We start from the raw sequence: 19,532 nt of genomic DNA, 5'->3' as shown, positions 1-19,532 counted from the left end.
TTATTACATGCATTGTCTTTCATCTATTAGGTTTAGTCCCAAAATCTAAAACCCCCAAATACATCTAAAAATCTAAGCAAAAACATAAGATCCAAAGATTAACATCATACCATTGCATTTCTTGAGAGAGATGATCTGGGCCATACCCTATATCGCATTACTGTAGTTAGGGGGTTCAGTATTTTATTTGTACCCATTTCATGATAAAATTGGGTAAATCAGTAGCGTTCAAAAGGTTAGTCAAGTTAACTATTTATTAAGAAGGATTTCTTAACTTGATCAATGTGTTATGGTATTTTTCATCCAAACTTATATTAATTCATAGATATAGGCATCTGAAGTCCAAGCAAGACTTTATACATCTCACACCTTTCTATGTTTTTGAATACACAAGTAACTTAATCCTAAAATACTTGTGAGATGCAAGCTGCCAAAAAACTATAGGTACATGCTGACTAAGGGGAATATCTAGGCTAAGTGCATAATGAATTTTTAAACACTAGGAAAAATGGGATTTTTAGAACATATAATTAAGGAAATAGCCTAGAATTTGAAAATCATTAAAACATATCCTCCCCTTTATTAGACACTCCCCTTAATCTAAGTTTTTAGTTTTAATTAATTTAAGTTAAAGTCTTAAAGTTAAGTTTCAGTTAAATTTTAATGTTAATTCAAGTTTAGTTTAAAGTGAGTTAGAGTAAAATTAAGGGTTTAATTAAGGTTACAATAAAACTTTCATTAAATTATAGATTATGTTAATTGATAAAACAATTTGATTGAGTTAAATTACAATAAGTTAGAATAATCCTTTATTTAGGTTAAATTAAACTAAATTAAGGTATTAATTAAAGTTAAAATAAATTTTCAATTAATGTTTACCTAAATTCTTGATTCAGATTAGATTATTAATTAAAGTTAAAATTATATAAAATTGTAATTGAATTGAGTTGAATTTAGTTTAATTATTTAATAAAGTTTTAAGTTTAAATTAACGAAGTTTTAATTTTATGTTTTTTTTTGTTTTTGTTCTAAACAATTAAAAATATATTTATAAAAATATTATTTAAAAATTTTAAAAATTTTAAATAATTTTAAAAGGATTTTAAAAATAATTTTAAAGATTTTAAATGATTTTAAAAATTAAATGATTAAAAATAATAATTTATATATATTTTAAATCTATTTTAAATTAAAATTTTAAAATATTTTTTAAGAAAATAATTTTTAAAAGGATTTTTAATATGATTTTTAAAATACTTTTTAATTTGATTTTTAGTTTTTCTTATTCATCTCACCGGATGTGTGTTTTTAATCAAAGGTATCCTATAGTTGCGTGAGATGATTAGTTTCAAATTTATTTTAAAGATAGTTTGAACTTGAGTTAGATTCAGGTTTAACAGTTAGTTAATTAAATATACATTTCAAAAATTAGCTTCCAGGTGTTAGTATTAGCCCTACTACCAATTATGAGATGGTTGTAAAGATCTCATTTTGTATCATATTTCATTATTAATAAAAGGCAAAGTTGGTTATTATATTTATTTTAGTTTAGTGTCTAATGAATAAGTATAATAATGTCCTAGGGTAGTAGGTTCTAGTGTACAACATATAATTGGTTGAATTGATAGTGAGATATTGTAGATATATATAGAACACTAATCTTAACTATTCCTAGTCAAGCATTAATATGCAAGGACAATATTAATGCGTTGAGACTAGCATGTAGGTCAACAGATGACTTAATCTCACAAGTCATGGATATGAGATATCAGGTTGACACATGGATATATACTAGAGAATATGTACTGAATGACCCGCCATGAGAATGTTTCATGAATCTTATATGAGTGTCACAAATATTCTCATATGACTATTAGTATGAATAGTCTTTAGACCTGAAGTCACTACGGTTTCCTACATACACTACAACAAAAACCTTCATAGACATCGGTTTTCCACCGGTGTCTATTTCATTTTCGACCGATGTCTATGAAGCCGATGTTAAAAGTCTGTCATTTTAGACATCGGGTTAAAACCGTTGTAGTATCACTTAACGACACCGGTCTTCGAATCGGTTATTAACCGGTGTAGTATCACTTAACGACACCGTTTCATCAACGGTGTAAAACCGATGTAATAATGTATGTTAATAACACCAGTTTTGGCAGCGGTAAATGACCGATGTAATATTAGTTAATAACACCGGTGGAAAACCGATGTAATATGTATATTTTTTAACAGCACAAATTTGATTTTAAAACCGACAATAACAAAAAAAAATACACAAATATTTACAAATTATACAAATATTCTTCATTCAATAATATCCATAAAATACACAAATATTCACAAATTATATAAATAATCTTCTTACAACAGTATCCATAAAATACCCAAACATTCTTTTTACATCAAAAGCTAGCTAATAGATATCAAAATCAAGATAGAACATTCTTTTAACAACACATCAAGGTAGAACCGCACTTCAAATGTAATCTAGCATGCATTCCGCCCAATCGAACCGCACTTCATCAATTTCAACTCTAGAGTAGTTGAGATTTGTAAACTGTAAAAACACATAAATAATATATTAATAAAGATGTAATTTTGAAAGCTGGAAATGGTAAAGATGCAATAATGTAACCTCACTCCAAGTGCCTTCTTCACTGCCGGCCCCAAGCGTCCTCATAGGATTCAAATTTTACTCTAATGATACAATTCTGCCGCTTTCTGCCTCCCTCTCTCTCTCTCGAGCCCTCACCACGCTGGCAGAGAGCGGGAGGTGTGGCAGCAAAATTTCTTGATTCAGAGCCACAAGGAACAGGTGGTGGAGGTGGGTCACACAAAATCATATTAATATTTACTCATTAATTATGTGTAATAAACAATGCATCATCAACATACAAGCCACTCGAGAGAAACTTAGCAGTGAAATAAGATTGATTACCTGAAAGATCATTTAAGTGCTTTAGATTAGCAACAAACTTATAGAACGATGGACTCAATCAGCTCCTGCAGCGGGGCGATTTCCTTCTTGTCGATCAACCCAAACTCCTGCGTCACAATAACACGAACATGTCGATTCTCAAATGGGTATGAAAGGTTGACGAAAGCAATGAAATTTTAAGCGGAGGTAGGCACTTACATAAGTGAAAAGAATGAAATGCTTGAAGCAGGTGTTGAGATGTGCTTCTTCCTTGAGGCTCACAATCTTCTGGAAATGAGAGTGATAAATGTGTGCGTAAACACGGAACAACCGCTTGAATATTGTCTTCACGACGTCTTTGAAGTTTGCAGGAAAAGGTGTTCCTACAAAAAAAAACATCAGATAATGAAGATCAGCAATTTAAGCTCCCTTAGTTGTTGTTGTATTAGAAGAATGATTAATTGAACACTTGGATCGACAGGCTCTACCGAGCTTTTGAGGGAAAATAGATTCATCGTCGAGCTGAACTTCAATCCACTCCATCAGGTACTCAACATACTTTGGCGCTGAGACTTCAATAGGTTTCTTTATTTGCACACCATCCGCCCATCTATATTCATACCTACAAGTACAAATCTGCAAATAAACATATGATACAAATACAACTCATTGCGGGATCACAGAAGTAAATTATCTGCAAAATTTGATATTTTGCTTCCCTATGATGATATTGGATGAAATATCGTGCAATTCTTCTAAGAAATATGTATGGATCATGACCCACAAAGGTAACTCTGCTAATGATGATTCCTAAGGGAGGTAAAGTATCAGCAACTTTCAATCTGGTTATGACAAAATGGAAAAATTATAACAAGTTAGATTCACTGAAACTAGTATCTTGCAATAAGGAGGCATTAATGGAATTTACTCAAGAGTATTAGAAATATACACTGAAAATTTATGAATCAAGAAATATATGCAACAAAAGTTTCAATACAAGGTAAACCTCTTGATGCTAAAGAACCATAAAAGAAGCTTTAATAAAATAATAGTTGAATTTAAGTAAAAACTCGACCAACAAACCATATCCGAACTAATTGAGACCAACTGCATACTGAATCTTTACCATTTCCAGCTTTCAAAATTGCATCTTTACCATTTCCAGCTTTCAAAATTGCATATAACTATCTGAAACAACACCCTTGAACAAGTTTAAGTAAGCATATGACTATTCCTACTGCCAGTGTGTATATATTTATGTATGAGCACTGATGAGCTTACATTGCACTAGACGTGCAATTTTGAGATACAAGATCATGCACTGTAGCCATGGATAAAGGGACTCCACTTAGCTGAGTTGTAGCTTCCACAAACATTACCACAAGCTTCTTCCATCGCATCCTTCGAGACACCCTCGTTACATATGTTTGCGAAAGCTCGCATATACTTCATGCCATATTGAGTGAGCGATCCACAATGCAACTCGAATGCTTGGACCTAAGGTTTTTTGTTAACACATGGTCATGTTTAATAAAATAGATTGTGAAGATGAATACGCTAGAGCACAATATTTACCACTGTTTTCAAGCAAACCCAATCATCAACCAGAGCCTGACCAGATGGCCTCACGGTTTTGAGGACTAAAGGTGCAACATCCGATCCAAAAATTAGATTGCCGATGAGTTCGATCCTTTAGATTGTGATTCTCACTGCCATAAATATAATTAGAAGGTTAGCAATGCCATCATATTGAAAAGGCTCCTATGTTTGGAGGATTTCTACCCTTAAAAACAGGAATACCATTACAAATGGAAGTTCTGGCTCCTTTTTATCTTTTAAATGAGTTAGCACACCAGGCTGTGTCAAAATTAAGAACCAAGATATGACTTTTGCAGCAGTAAAATTTACATTCTGTTATTGTGACAACAGTAACCACACGCTAATTTCTTGACAAAGTTTTTCAAGAAAGACCAAGTTATGGCTTTGAGAAGAGTAAAAGGTAAAAAGCATTTAATGTCCGAAGCAAAATTTTCTTGGGGAAATTTTAAACAAATAAAGCTATGTCATTAGCAAGACTTAAAAGTGTAGCTATTCTGTAATGCACTAACATCTTGTAATTAAAACTAAGTTACTAATCAGAAAATTCAACAATTGAACTTGGATTCGATGCTCTAATCCAATTTGTTGTACTTCAGTGCCTCTTTGTTGTTTCATCTCAAAAGAAACAAAATCACTGAAGAAGGAAATATATTTAAAAAAAAATTTCCTTAGCGGAACCAAACAATCTAATGTCAGCCCATTAACATGAAAAAAAATAAATAAAATGCAATAAAATGTTTAGACCTTTTGAACTTGACAACAGATATGACTTGTTTAGGTATAAAACTCAAACCTGTCTTCCATCCATGCAACGCTGTACAAGTCACCACGGCAAGTCATATATTCCGGTGGTGGTGGTGGAGGATCCATCCCAGGACAGTAAGTTCCCTAGCTGCTTTCAACAGCATTGGATGCTGTTGTCACATATACATTAAGGTCTTCTGGCATTAAACCTTCAAAGATACTGCCACTCTCACATGCTTCCACATAAATAATCTAATAATCGATATATTAACATTTGCATTCAGCTAAACAAACCAAACGTTTTATTATGGAATGAGCACTCTCTGTCGATAACATATATAGTGCATATTGAGGAACAATTAGAGAATAATAACAACAATAGAGAATAACACTGGCTGCCAAACTCATAATATTTCTGTAAAATACCGAAAAAAATGGCGAATAATGATAAGGGAATTTTCCGAAATTTTTAGAAATTTTCTGGGAATTTTTCGGAGACCGTATGGACAATTTTACGGGGATAAAAAAAACGGGGTCAGGGAAAGCCTGTTTAGGCTACCCATTTAACTGAGGAAATGTTTTATTTTCCTTTTTAATTCCTTTTCCTTTTCTTTTATTTCTTTTTCCCGATCCTCGCCGAACCTGCGCCGCACCCTTGCGGTTGTCTTCTCCCAAGCCAACTCCGATCGCCTCTTTCTTTCTTTCTTTCCGAGACACTGTCGGCCACAGGAGTCTACCGCCGGCCTCTCCTTCTCTTCCTCTCCCGAGCGCCGGTCGCCGGCAAGTATCCCGTGCCCTAGCCTGCTACTGCCGGTTCTTTCTTCACCCATCTCATCTACCTTCTTCTATTGAATCGCTCACGGAGAGGAAGGCCGAGCCTTTGCTGATCACCGGCTACAGGAACCCAGAGCCGATCGCCTTCCCTCTCGCTACTGCCTCCACATCTTCTCCCACACTGTGGTCGCGCCTCCCGTGCCCTAGCTCCGAACCTTGCCTCCTCCTCAGAGTAGAAGTGGTTCGGCAGTGTGACAGCAAGGTAAGATGATTAGGTTGTTGTTGCATTCGTGATCTCCATTTTGATATCACCTTATATTGAGCCGTAGGGGAAGATTTCAACAGGAATGGTATACTGTGGGGGAGTTCATGGTTTTGGTAGCAACCCATCTAGCATCCCCTTGTTCCAGCAGCAAAAGCTCGGTTGTATATTGAGGTAAGGTTCGGGTATCGGAAGTCTTCTTGTTGCAATTCAGTTGTTGGACTGATTCTAAGCTGAAAGGATGTTTTGTTGTTCCTTAGGTGGTTGCCGATAGAAGCTTTAGAGCAGTGAGGTGGATTTCCAGCGGCCCACCTTGTTTATGGTTGTGAGTTTGAGGTATGTTGTAGGAGTTTGGCTACATGTTGTAGTGGATAATGGATTGATTTAGGTATGATCTAATTACATGATTATGTGAAGTTTTGAATTGGAGGTTGTAATTAGCTGTCAAGTGTGAATTAGGTTTATATTTATGTGTTGACTAGAGTTTTTGCCCTAATTCAGTGTTAGAGATTTTATTTAGCTACTTATTTGAATTTAGCTAAATAAAATATACACATTGATTTATACAGGACTTTGGTTTGAGACGAGACGTCGGATTTGGACTGGATTTGGACCTTCCTATTGGAGGCGGGTACCTCTTGACTTATCTTTTATGATATTGTCATTGGATATGCGTAGTATTTTATAACTACATGCAATGAACATGTTTGCCTTTGGTATGTCACTGTTTGATATCCATAGTATGTTAGGTTTGTCACCTGTGATGTATCCGTGCTTATATCTCGTGATTTGTTGCCATGATTATCTTGTTACCATGAGTATCTTAGTTTCTAGAGTGACATACCATGCTTACTGAGGTTAGGACTAGGATTTGGATTGTTGTTTCTAGCCTGTGTATCTAGATTATCTGATACTTAGGTTTTTGTGCCATATCAGATTTGTGTACCTCTATTTGTATATCATATATGATTCGGGTGTTTAGACCCTGATTCTTTGATCTGTGTATATTGTTGGTACATATGCTATGGAAGAGGGATATGATTAGGGTCTAGGTTGTTATACCTTAGAGGACTTGTATACCCTAGATCCGTGGATTTGACTTACTGATACTGTGGTACCCATATTATGTATATATGGATTTTTCTATGCTGATCAGGATATTCCATACTTATTATGTTCAGGACATAGGGTTTTTGATATTCTATCTGACCTGTGTACTCTAGATCTTGGTATGTGACCATCGCTTTTACAGTACCCATTTTGTATGTATGGATATGATTATGTTGATCAGTTTTTGCTATGCATAGTGACATGCATCATGATTGCATGCTGTGCGATTGTCGGCTCCACTATGGTTGAGCTCATCGCCAGTTACATGTACTGCACACACCCCCACTCATGGTTTAGTGGTATATCAGGCAGGTGTGTGGCGGTTCTGCTGTTTGGCTCCGTTGGTCATATGACCCAGCGTGGTAGCCGGCAGTCAGTTCCGCTCTGTTTGGCTCCGCTGGCATTTAGTGTAGCAGCGTAGTAGCCGGCAGACGGTGGACTTTGTTTGGCTCCGTTGGTCAGGTGACTCAGCGTGGTAGCCGGCAGAGATACCTCCCCGTCATCGTGTACCGGGAGTTGAGAGCATTGAGCTCCCCCATTTATGATTTGGGGTCACAGGACAGGAGTACTCCGACAGCATCCCGTCCACTCGGTCACTCATCAGGAGTAGTGACGACAGAGTGCACGGTTGTCACAGCCCTACCCACTCGGTCTCACCATTTGTGTGTGAGATGACTGACTGGCGTCAGGGGTGACCAGGACGCATCATTAGCATCATATGCATTGATGTATTTATATTATTGTGATTGCTGCATTTGGTTGCTGCATTTTGGTTGGATGCATACCTTTGACCTGCATACAGGATTATTGACACTTTCGGTTTGACGACCCTTTTGTCTGGATAGGAGTTCCTGGTGAGTACAGCTTCCTCAGTTACCTTTCAGTTTTGCATATTCCCTATATATGATTAGGAAGCTGTATTCCATGATTGTTGCTGTTAGATATATCTTACTACTCATGTCCATTGGTATTCGCTGAGTTGTTGAACTCACCCCCGTTGATACTATCTTTTTCAGGTACCAGGTTATTTATGGTGTCGCTTGGAGCATCCTGTCTGCTGGTCCCCACGTCACATCAGAAGACTTTTCGGTTTCACGTATGTTTTGCTTGTTTTATGTATCAGTTTGTTTAGCTCTGTACTCTGGTTTATTTTTGGAGAGTTGATGTTGTTATGTGGTGTTTTGTATTTGTTATTGGTTGTGTAAGCCTAGCCGGCTAGCAGTTTTTGTGTTTTGGTTTTGGTACAGCCGAGTGAGCTGTTTTATTATTAACTGCGTGGTGTTTGTTTTCTTTTATTGTTATTATTCCAGCCGCATGTGGCTAAGGTATATAGTGCTTGTAGAAAAGTTTCAGATTGTCCGCCGTACAGGGGAGATGCTGCCGAAATTTCTTCGGACAGAGACTCCTTCGGGGCGTGACAATTTAGTGGTATCAGAGCAGGTATACGATACTTTCTATGTGTTTTGGATTTTCGAGATTTATCTGATATCAATTTATTTGGTATCAGAGATCGGCTTACAAGTCTTATTTTCCCGGTGTTTCGGATATTCTGTTTTGGGTCTTCTCGATGTGACTTTTCGGGTTTTGGGACCTGGCAGCAGCAGGACATCTCCAAGCTATAGGAGGTATGTTGGTATATACTGTTGTCCTACCTCTCTGTTAGTATATGCCCTATATTACAGTTTATCATCTGTATTAGCATTCTTTATTAGTATCTGTCTGGTTGATGTATCACGTATTATATGTGATGTGATAGCCACTGATCTTTACCGACCTTAATAGAGATTAAGGAATATAGTCTCTACAGATCTTTCATATCATACCATTAGTAGTATTAACTTCTGTTACTACTAATTGGTTAGGAGATGGAGGCATATACCAGCCTCTGTTATTATTAGTGTGTAGTAGATAGTACCTTCATATTCATGTTGACTAGTCAGTAGAATACCGATATACTTTAGTTAGTTTTCGTCGGTAGATGATTATTGTACTCTGGTTAGATCGGTCAATAGAAAACTGATTTACACATATTGACTTAGGGTAGTCGTGGGTTGATTTACCTTAGACGTTTGTAGAGGCTTTATTTGTTCTTGATTAGTTAGTAGATGATTTATTTAGTTTTGTTGGTTTGATCAGTAGAGGACAGTCATACTCTATTTTAGAGGTTCGAATCGTTGGGTTATTTGTGCTTAGTATGGTATTTAGAGCACATTTGAGTACATGTTTTGTACTGACGTGGAAAAGATTGAATTGACAGTATACCATTGTCGATTTAGGTCAGTTTATAGAGGATCGATGTATCCTATTCCATGTGGACTTTAATTTTTTGACTGTATGTACCTAGTGGGATAACTTAGATGGTGACCCTACCGTTTCAGAATGTCAGGTTGATTGGGTCAAATATGTTGATTATCCCTAGCTTTGTTTCGTGTACATATGATTGTAATGAGTTATAGGAGTTCTCTGATGGTTAGTTCATTTGCAGGAAGTGTGAGTATTCACATCTAGATATGGTTATTGTATGTTCCTTGTGGATTATAGCTTCTTAGTTAGCTGTACGTGTCTGATTGACATATTGGAGGTATCTTGTTGATTATGTGTGATTTGTGAATGCACCTGGGTTTTAGTATGCCTTATTGGAAGTATATGTTGATTATACTCTTGGCATATGTGTATATTTGTCATGTGAGTGTTGTTTGAGGGGTATTGTTGATTTTACCTACGATGATATATGCACACGGGTTCGGTATACATTGTTGGAGGTATCACGGTGATTTGTACCTATGATGTGAGTATTTTTGGTGTGTACCAATTGGAGGATTATGTCGATCATACATATGTTGTGTGTGCATGTGTGTCAGATGTATGGTTGGTAGCATCATGATGATTCTACCTATGTTAAATGTAGAATATTAAATGTCTACATTATGATATTGGTTGTTTTACCCTGTCAACTAATTCTCCCATTAGTGGGTGACCGACCCACTAGGAGGATGATAAAGTTGACTATGGTTTTGATTTGCTTACTGGGTGGTTATACCCTAGGCTAACCACATTGATCTGTGGTAGAGAGATCTTGTGCAGTCTCTAGTTAGATAGTTAGGTGCTTTGGGCACTTATGTATAGTTGTGGTAGAGCGTAGCTCCCATATGTTATAGATCGTTTGTGGTAGAGCGTAGCTTCCACATATTCTGGATTCCCACATATTTAGGGATTGTTTGTAGTGGAGCGTTGCTCATACATATTGCGGATTGTTTGTAGCGGAGCATTGCTCCCATATTTATATTTTGGATTATTTGTGGTGGAGCGTTGCTCCCACCTATGGAGGATTTCTTGTGGTAGAGCGTTGCTCCCACATATGTGGTATTTCGTGTGATAGAGCATTGCTCTCACACTGGAGGTTCTATTCGTTGGTGATTATATATCGTTGGTGATTAGATCTGTTTATTGTTGAGGATCTTATGGTTAAGAATGTCTGTGATACGGACATTATGTATTTTGGTCTTATCATTAGGGCTTACAGCGCCTAGATGTTATCATGGACTCGATGATATGGGTATTCCTAGGATGTTTAGATTGGTTTCCATTGTCTTTGTTGACGATGTGGTGATCTATTTTGGATCCGCGGTGAGTCACGTACACCACCTTTGATTAGATCTAGAGATGTTTCGACGAGAACATCTATATGTGATGATCAGTAGTGCTTATTTGGATTGTCTTATGTGACGATGATTAGGACACACGGTCACCAGTAGGAGTATACCGTGGTTCCACAGGAGATCGAGGTTGTTACCGTTGGGAGTAGACGGAGTCGATATAAGAGGCTCGCAACTTCCTTTGTTTGGCTCGATATTTCCGGAGATACGTTGAGGGTTTCTCACGGATTGCTATGCTACTTACACGCCTGATCAGGAAAGGCGTGAAGTTCACTTGGACTGTGGTTTGCAAGACCAGCTTATAGGAGCTGAAGCGGAGTTTAGTGTCGGCTCCGATTTTTGGTTTTACCTTCTGGAGAGGACGGATTTGTGCTCTACACCGACGCGTCTCTTCAGGGTTAGAGCGCTGTTTTGATGCAGCACGGTAGGTAGTCTCCTACTTCTCGGTAGTTGAGGGAGTATAAGGAGCACTACCCAGTACATGACTTGTGACTGAACGCCAGTATGTTTGACTTGAAGATTTGGCAGCATTATCGGTGCGATGTTACAATTGAGATTCTCACTGACCATAAGAATCTCAAATGTCTGTTCACTCAGCAGGAACTTAATCTCCGACAGAGGAGATGGATGGAGTTCCTGAAGGATTTTGATTGTACCATTAGCTATCACCCAGGAAAAGTTAATGTGGTTGTCGACGCACTTAGCCGGAAGTCTAGAGTGACTTTGGCTTGCCACCGAGTTGTGGCTACAGACAGAGCAGAGTATTCTTGTTACCATGGCTGCTTAGTCGTCGATCAGGACGAGGATCCGAGAGCCCTAAGCTGCTGATCAGTATTTGCAGTTTATTTGCAGCTAGATAGTATCCGGGCAGCAGACTGAGTTCACACGAGACGAGGAGGGTGTTATACACTTTCGAGACAGATTTTGCGTATTTCAGTCTCATCCGGTCTTATAGAAGATACCTCCGGAGGCTCATCGCTCATGATTTGCTGTCCACCCTGGCGGTACCCGTATGTACCCAGAATTTGAGGTGTTTCTATTGGTGGAACGACATGAAGGGAGACATCGCGTATTTTGTAGCTAGATGTCTTGTCTGTCAACAAGTGAAGGCCGAGCACCAGAGACCTGTCGGTTTATTTCAGCGGATTCCTATTTCCGAGTGGAAATGGGAACATATTACTATGGACTTTGTCGTGAGTTTGCCGAGGACAGGACGAGACCATGACGCGATTTGGGTAATCTTTGATCAATTACCTAAATCCGCGCACGTTTTGGCTAAACGGAGGACAGATTTTCTGGATCGATTGGTAGATCTGTTTTGCCGAGAGATCATCAGATCACGTGGTGTCCCGTTGATTATTATTTCGGATGGAGACCCCGATTCACGTCTCGTTTTTGACAGAGTCTGCAGAAGACCTTGGGCATGCAGCTCTGTTTCAGTACAGTTTTCCATCCTCAGACAGATGGATAGTCACAGCGGATCATTCAGACTCTAGAGGACTTGCTGAAGTCTTGTGTACTAGATTTTTGGGGCAGTTGGGAGGACCATTTACCATTGGTAGAGTTTGTCTACAACAACGGTTTGCATTCGGCTATCCAAATGCCACCGTTGAAGCGTTGTATGGTAGGCCTTGTCGGACACCTACTCTCTGGATGAGGTTGGGGAGGCCCAGTTGTTGGGACCTCATAGAGCTCAGCATGAGGCGGAGTTGGTCCGTACTATCAGACGGAGAGTGTCAGAGGCACAGGACTGCCAGAAGAGTTATGCTGATCGGAGTCGGAGACCTTTAGAGTTCTCCATTTGCGACCATGTTTTTCTGCGAGTTTCACCCACGAAAGGGGTGAACAGATTGACCTCAGAGGTAAGCCAGCTCCGCGATACATTGGATCTTTCCAGATCTTGGAGAGGATTGGAGCGGTAGCTTACTGGCTAGCACTGCCACCGTCTTTGGTAGGCGTGTACTATGTATTCCACGTATCTATGCTGAGAAGATACGTACCCGACCGATGTACTGTGCTGACAGATATATTAGTTTCCGTTCAGCCCGACGTCACTTATGAGGAGGTTCCGGTACGGATTTTTGACCGGAAAGAGCGTCAGTTGCGGAACAAGACTATCCGGCTGGTTAAAGTCGGATGACAGCATCATTCGGATGAGGAGGCTACTTGGGAGCTCGAGGATACGATTCGAGCTCGAAACCCCATCTTTTCACATGAGGTATGTGATTTAATTTACCGTTCAGCATTTATACTCTTTACCTGTTGTTAGTATTTGCTGATGGTAGATAACGAAATTTGGGGACCAAATTTTTATTAGTGGGGGAGAATGTAAAATACCGAAAAAAATGGCGAATAATGATAAAGGAATTTTCCGAAATTTTTAGAAATTTTCTGGAAATTTTTCGGAGACCGTATGGACAAGTTTACGGGGATAAAAACGGGGTCAGGGAAAGCCTGTTTAAGCTACCCATTTAACTGAGTAAATGTTTTATTTTCCTTTTTAATTCCTTTTCCTTTTCTTTTATTTCTTTTTCCCGATCCTCGCCGAACCTGCGCCGCACCCTTGCGGTTGTCTTCTCCCAAGCCAACTCCGATCGCCTCTTTCTTTCTTTCTTTCCGAGACACCGCCGGCCACAGGAGTCTACCGCCGGCCTCTCCTTCTCTTCCTCTCCCGAGCGCCGGTCGCCGGCAAGTATCCCGTGCCCTAGCTTGCTACTGCCGGTTCTTTCTTCACCCATCTCATCTACCTTCTTCTGTTGAATCGCTCGCGGAGAGGAAGGCCGAGCCTTTGCTGATCACCGGCTACAGGAACCCAGAGCCGATCGCCTTCCCTCTCGCTACTGCCTCCACATCTTCTCCCACACTGTGGTCGCGCCTCCCGTGCCCTAGCTCCGAACCTTGCCTCCTCCTCAGAGTAGAAGTGGTTCGGCAGTGTGACAGCAAGGTAAGATGATTAGGTTGTTGTTGCATTCGTGATCTCCATTTTGATATCACCTTATATTGAGCCGTAGGGGAAGATTTCAACAGGAATGGTATACTGTGGGGGAGTTCATGGTTTTGGTAGCAACCCATCTAGCATCCCCTTGTTCCAGCAGCAAAAGCTCGGTTGTATATTGAGGTAAGGTTCGGGTATCGGAAGTCTTCTTGTTGCAATTCAGTTGTTGGACTGATTCTAAGCTGAAAGGATGTTTTGTTGTTCCTTAGGTGGTTGCCGATAGAAGCTTTAGAGCAGTGAGGTGGATTTCCAGCGGCCCACCTTGTTTATGGTTGTGAGTTTGAGGTATGTTGTAGGAGTTTGGCTACATGTTGTAGTGGATAATGGATTGATTTAGGTATGATCTAATTACATGATTATGTGAAGTTTTGAATTGGAGGTTGTAATTAGCTGTCAAGTGTGAATTAGGTTTATATTTATGTGTTGACTAGAGTTTTTGCCCTAATTCAGTGTTAGAGATTTTATTTAGCTACTTATTTGAATTTAGCTAAATAAAATATACACATTGATTTATACAGGACTTTGGTTTGAGATGAGACGTCGGATTTGGACTGGATTTGGACCTTCCTATTGGAGGCGGGTACCTCTTGACTTATCTTTTATGATATTGTCATTGGATATGCATAGTATTTTATAACTACATGCAATGAACATGTTTGCCTTTGGTATGTCACTGTTTGATATCCATAGCATGTTAGGTTTGTCACCTGTGATGTATCCGTGCTTATATCTCGTGATTTGTTGCCATGATTATCTTGTTACCATGAGTATCTTAGTTTCTAGAGTGACATACCATGCTTACTGAGGTTAGGACTAGGATTTGGATTGTTGTTTCTGGCCTGTGTATCTAGATTATCTGATACTTAGGTTTTTGTGCCATATCAGATTTGTGTACCTCTATTTGTATATCATATATGATTCGGGTGTTTAGACCCTGATTCTTTGATCTGTGTATATTGTTGGTACATATGCGATGGAAGAGGGATATGATTAGGGTCTAGGTTGTTATACCTTAGAGGACTTGTATACCCTAGATCCGTGGATTTGACCTACTGATACTGTGGTACCCATATTATGTATATATGGATTTTCCTATGCTGATCAGGATATTCCATACTTATTATGTTCAGGACATAGGGTTTTTGATATTCTATCTGACCTGTGTACTCTAGATCTTGGTATGTGACCATCGCTTTTACAGTACCCATTTTGTATGTATGGATATGATTATGTTGATCAGTTTTTGCTATGCATAGTGACATGCATCATGATTGCATGCTGTGCGATTGTCGGCTCCACTATGGTTGAGCCCATCGCCAGTTACATGTACTGCACACACCCCCACTCATGGTTTAGTGGTGTATCAGGCAGGTGTGTGGCGGTTATGCTGTTTGGCTCCGTTGGTCATATGACCCAGCGTGGTAGCCGGCAGTCAGTTCCGCTCTGTTTGGCTCCGTTTGGTCAGGTGACTCAGCGTGGTAGCCGGCAGAGATACCTCCCCGTCATCGTGTACCGGGAGTTGAGAGCATTGAGCTCCCCCATTTATGATTTGGGGTCACAGGACAAGAGTACTCCGACAGCATCCCGTCCACTCGGTCACTCATCAGGAGTAGTGACGACAGAGTGCACGGTTGTCACAGCCCTACCCACTCGGTCTCACCATTTGTTTGTGAGATGACTGACTGGCGTCAGGGGTGACCAGGACGCATCATTAGCATCATATGCATTGATGTATTTATATTATTGTGATTGCTGCATTTGGTTGCTGCATTTTGGTTGGATGCATACCTTTGACCTGCATACAGGATTATTGACACTTTCGGTTTGACAACCCTTTTTGTCTGGATAGGAGTTCCTGGTGAGTACAGCTTCCTCAGTTACCTTTCAGTTTTGCATATTCCCTATATATGATTAGGAAGCTGTATTCCATGATTGTTGCTGTTAGATATATCTTACTACTCATGTCCATTGGTATTCGCTGAGTTGTTGAACTCACCCCCGTTGATACTATCTTTTTCAGGTACCAGGTTATTTATGGTGTCGCTTGGAGCATCCTGTCTGCTGGTCCCCACGTCACATCAGAAGACTTATCGGTTTCACGTATGTTTTGCTTGTTTTATGTATCAGTTTGTTTAGCTCTGTACTCGGTTTTATTTTGGAGAGTTGATGTTGTTATGTGGTGTTTTGTATTTGTTATTGGTTGTGTAAGCCTAGCCGGCTAGCAGTTTTGTGTGAGTGGGTTGTTTTATTATTAACTGCGTGGTGTTTGTTTTCTTTTATTGTTATTATTCCAGCCGCATGTGGCTGAGGTATATAGTGCTTGTAGAAAAGTTTCAGATTGTCCGCCGTACAGGGGAGATGCTGCCGAAATTTCTTCGGACAGAGACTCCTTCGGGGCGTGACAGTTTCAATAGCTTCCAAGTGATCAGAAGGTTACTGCAACCAATACATAGCTTGACTAAGGCCCAATTTCACCAGAAAAAATAGTAGCGCAATTGTTTTTGGACAAGCATTTTGATGCTTTTTTCAAGATTTACAAATTAGCAACTAGATTTGAAAGTCATGCTTCTCAAGGTTAATGCAAGCAAGTGTAACGCATATGAAGTAATGAAATCCAATTATCATGCTTGCGAAATAATTTGATAGGAAAATAATCTCTATAAGAAGAGAAAAGAATCCATCTAGCAGATGGATAAACTACCAGGTGATATAAGTATTAATATAGAAAAAAGGATAAAAGCACAAAAGATAAATGCCACCATGAGACGCGCAGACTTATCTTGCCAGTGAAAAATCCTATTACCGGCCAATCCAAGCCACATCGGTGCTCTGTCAGCTGACTATTCTGTATTTGGTGGCAGATCCTTGAGTATCTGAGATCCTACAAACCGTCTTCGTAATCCAGATTATGATAATCCAACGCTTTCTAAGTAGCGCCAGTTGCATCCGTTTCTAACGGAATAATGCCGCCTCAAGCATATGTGGTTCAGAACTTTCAACAAACACAACCTGTTCAAGACCAGGCTGAGGACACGGATGACCTTGTCTTCTTTCTTCAGATACTTGTACCTGTTGCATTACTTTAGAATGGCACTTATAGTTTCTCAATAACTGCATTAATTGTGGATTTAAGAGTGTTCGAACGAATATAAAAATAGGAAAAAGGATGCATGGGCAATTTAGAAATCTGGATATGGCGTTCAGCTTCAGAGATCATGTGAAAATACTCCTTGACCTCTAGATTCCATGTAACTATAGCGGCGAAAGAAGAGGTGCGATTGGCACCCAACGACAACGTTAGTCCATCCTCCCACGGATCTTCGGGACGCTTCAGGGCGTCACATAACTGACTCGTCCTCCCACATGAAAAGATGTTTATTGGGCAAGCGACTGAATCTTCACCGGCGCTTGAGGGAGGGAGGCAACGCGAGTTGGAAGAGGTTTAGTGCCTCCATGAACTCCTTGGTGCCAGACCGTGTGACAAGGTGCGGCGTTCAGCTTGCTCTTGTCGGTGAGACCCTCGAACCGGATCTTATCGAGTGCCTGCAGTCACACGATTTGCTTCAGCAACGACAACACAGGGGAAAAAAACGGGAGCAGCAACATGAAAGCAGCGATGTCTCACATCCGAGGCATTGCTAATCAGCTCGCGCAGGAAGATCTCCTTGTTGGAGTAGAAGGTGTTGATGATGAGACTCAACAACTGGTTGATCTCCGCCTGGAACGCGAAGGTCTTCGTCTCCCCCATCTGCACGTCCGCCATCACCTCGATCGAAAGAAACTGGTTTCGTGAACGGGAACCGGAATCGAATGAATCAAGTGCTTCGATGTGATCTCGTCGGCCCCTACCTTAGTCGGGAAGAGTGAAGAGAGGAAGGAGGAGGAGGAAGAGAGGATTGGACGAGGAGGCAGGAACGATTTATCTGCGATTTTGTTTAGGACCGAAGCGGTGATTTTGATCCTAATCGAGAGAGGAAGGGAGAGGAAGGGGCATCGATCCAGGAAGGGGAAGAGATCCAAGTAGGGGAAGAGGGAGATGAGGATGAGAGATGGTCGGAGGTTTAGGTTTAGATTTAGGGTGAGAAAAGGAGCGCGATATTGGTTTAAGTTTGGAGGAATTTTGCGAAATATTGTAAATTTTGGCTGGTGGAAAAAGTAAATTATTATTTTTTGGTTCATTAACACCGGGTTTTAAAAACCGCTATTAAAACCGGTGTCTATTAACAAAAAAAAGGCGCTCATAGACATCGGCTAAAAAACCGATGTCTTTGAGCGAAAATCTGTGCTCATAGACACCGGTTTTTGAAAAAATCGGTGTAAAATACTCAAAGACATCGGTTTTTGCTTAAAACTGTTGTTGTTCCACCGATGTCTATGAGGGTTTTTCTTGTAGTGATAATGAGTTGTACACTTTGGTATCAACAAACATCACCCATAACAGGGTGGACCTTAAAGCCAATCACTGGGTATGCAATAAGTTATGCGGTGCGATATGAGTGATGTAGATGGGATCTATCCCTTTCATATAACGGAAGTGATATCTTTGGGCCCCTTGATTAGTAGGACACAAGAATGCATGGTCATGCTTAAATGAGTCAATATGTGATATTGAGCTTAGTTGATTGAGTGTGTCTACTTAGAGATCAAGAAACACACAGATTGATAAGAGGATGACACGGTCTATGTCTCATTGATCAATCTAGATATCAAGGATAGAAGGATTGAGCTATACAAGATAATAGACATGGAAAGGTTAGGTCGGATATCGACATTCTCGTCACCTGGGTAGCAATGATACATTACTAGATGTCACTCATTGCTTATGTATCTAAAATAGTTTTAGATACATTACCAACGTTATGAGAGCCTATTGGGTCACACACAAAGAACATGTTGATTTAGAAATGGATTATGGGGTTAAGTTTAATCCAAATTATACACATTGAGTTAGACTTAAATGAATTCATATTAGACTTATTGAGAAATAGGTTAGACTTATTGGTTTATTGGGTTAATGGCTTATTGAGTTAATGGTTAATTCAATATACTAAATCCAACCTATTAAGATTAATGAATATTAATAGAGATTAATATATCATTAATCAAAAGGAAGATCAAGAGATAAAAATATTTTTGTATTCATTAGATGAATACAAAAGTCATTTGTAAAAGTAAGCTTTAGGTGAAGTAACCTTTTTAGTAAAGTAACATTTTGATAAAGTAACCTATTTGGTAAAGTAACCCTTTTGTGAAGTCACCTTATATAGATGAAGTGACCTTTTGAGTGATTGTGATCTTCTTGGTTGTTGCTCTTCTTCCTTCTTCCACTCTTGGCCGAAACTTCCACAAGAGGTTTCTAGCACAACCTTTGGTTGTTTCTTTCTCCATTTTGTGAGTTCGTGAGATGGACAGAGAACGTGTTTGTGTGGATACTGTAGAGTTATAGACGTGTTGATCATGCTAAGA

The 19,532-nt window shown here is 39.5% G+C and overlaps 2 protein-coding genes across 2 annotated transcripts; both read right to left on the bottom strand.

The window, feature by feature from the left end:
- Positions 1–2,850: 2,850 nt before the first annotated feature.
- Positions 2,851–4,378, bottom strand: LOC122036657 (MOB kinase activator-like 1A). Its single transcript, XM_042596056.1, has 4 exons — positions 4,306–4,378; positions 3,415–3,591; positions 3,146–3,309; positions 2,851–3,054 (listed from the first exon to the last, which is right to left on the bottom strand). The coding sequence occupies exons 1-4, from the start codon at positions 4,376–4,378 to the stop codon at positions 2,986–2,988; spliced, it is 483 nt and encodes a 160-aa protein (XP_042451990.1). The 3' UTR covers positions 2,851–2,985.
- Positions 4,379–17,441: 13,063 nt separating this feature from the next.
- On the bottom strand, positions 17,442–17,829 carry LOC122036656 (heat shock protein 83-like). Its single transcript, XM_042596055.1, has 2 exons — positions 17,692–17,829; positions 17,442–17,609 (listed from the first exon to the last, which is right to left on the bottom strand). The coding sequence occupies exons 1-2, from the start codon at positions 17,827–17,829 to the stop codon at positions 17,442–17,444; spliced, it is 306 nt and encodes a 101-aa protein (XP_042451989.1).
- Positions 17,830–19,532: the final 1,703 nt, after the last annotated feature.

Source organism: Zingiber officinale, unplaced genomic scaffold (genome assembly GCF_018446385.1).
Source record: "Zingiber officinale cultivar Zhangliang unplaced genomic scaffold, Zo_v1.1 ctg185, whole genome shotgun sequence".
Lineage (NCBI taxonomy): Eukaryota > Viridiplantae > Streptophyta > Magnoliopsida > Zingiberales > Zingiberaceae > Zingiber > Zingiber officinale.
This window is presented reverse-complemented; position numbering and strand designations above follow the sequence as displayed.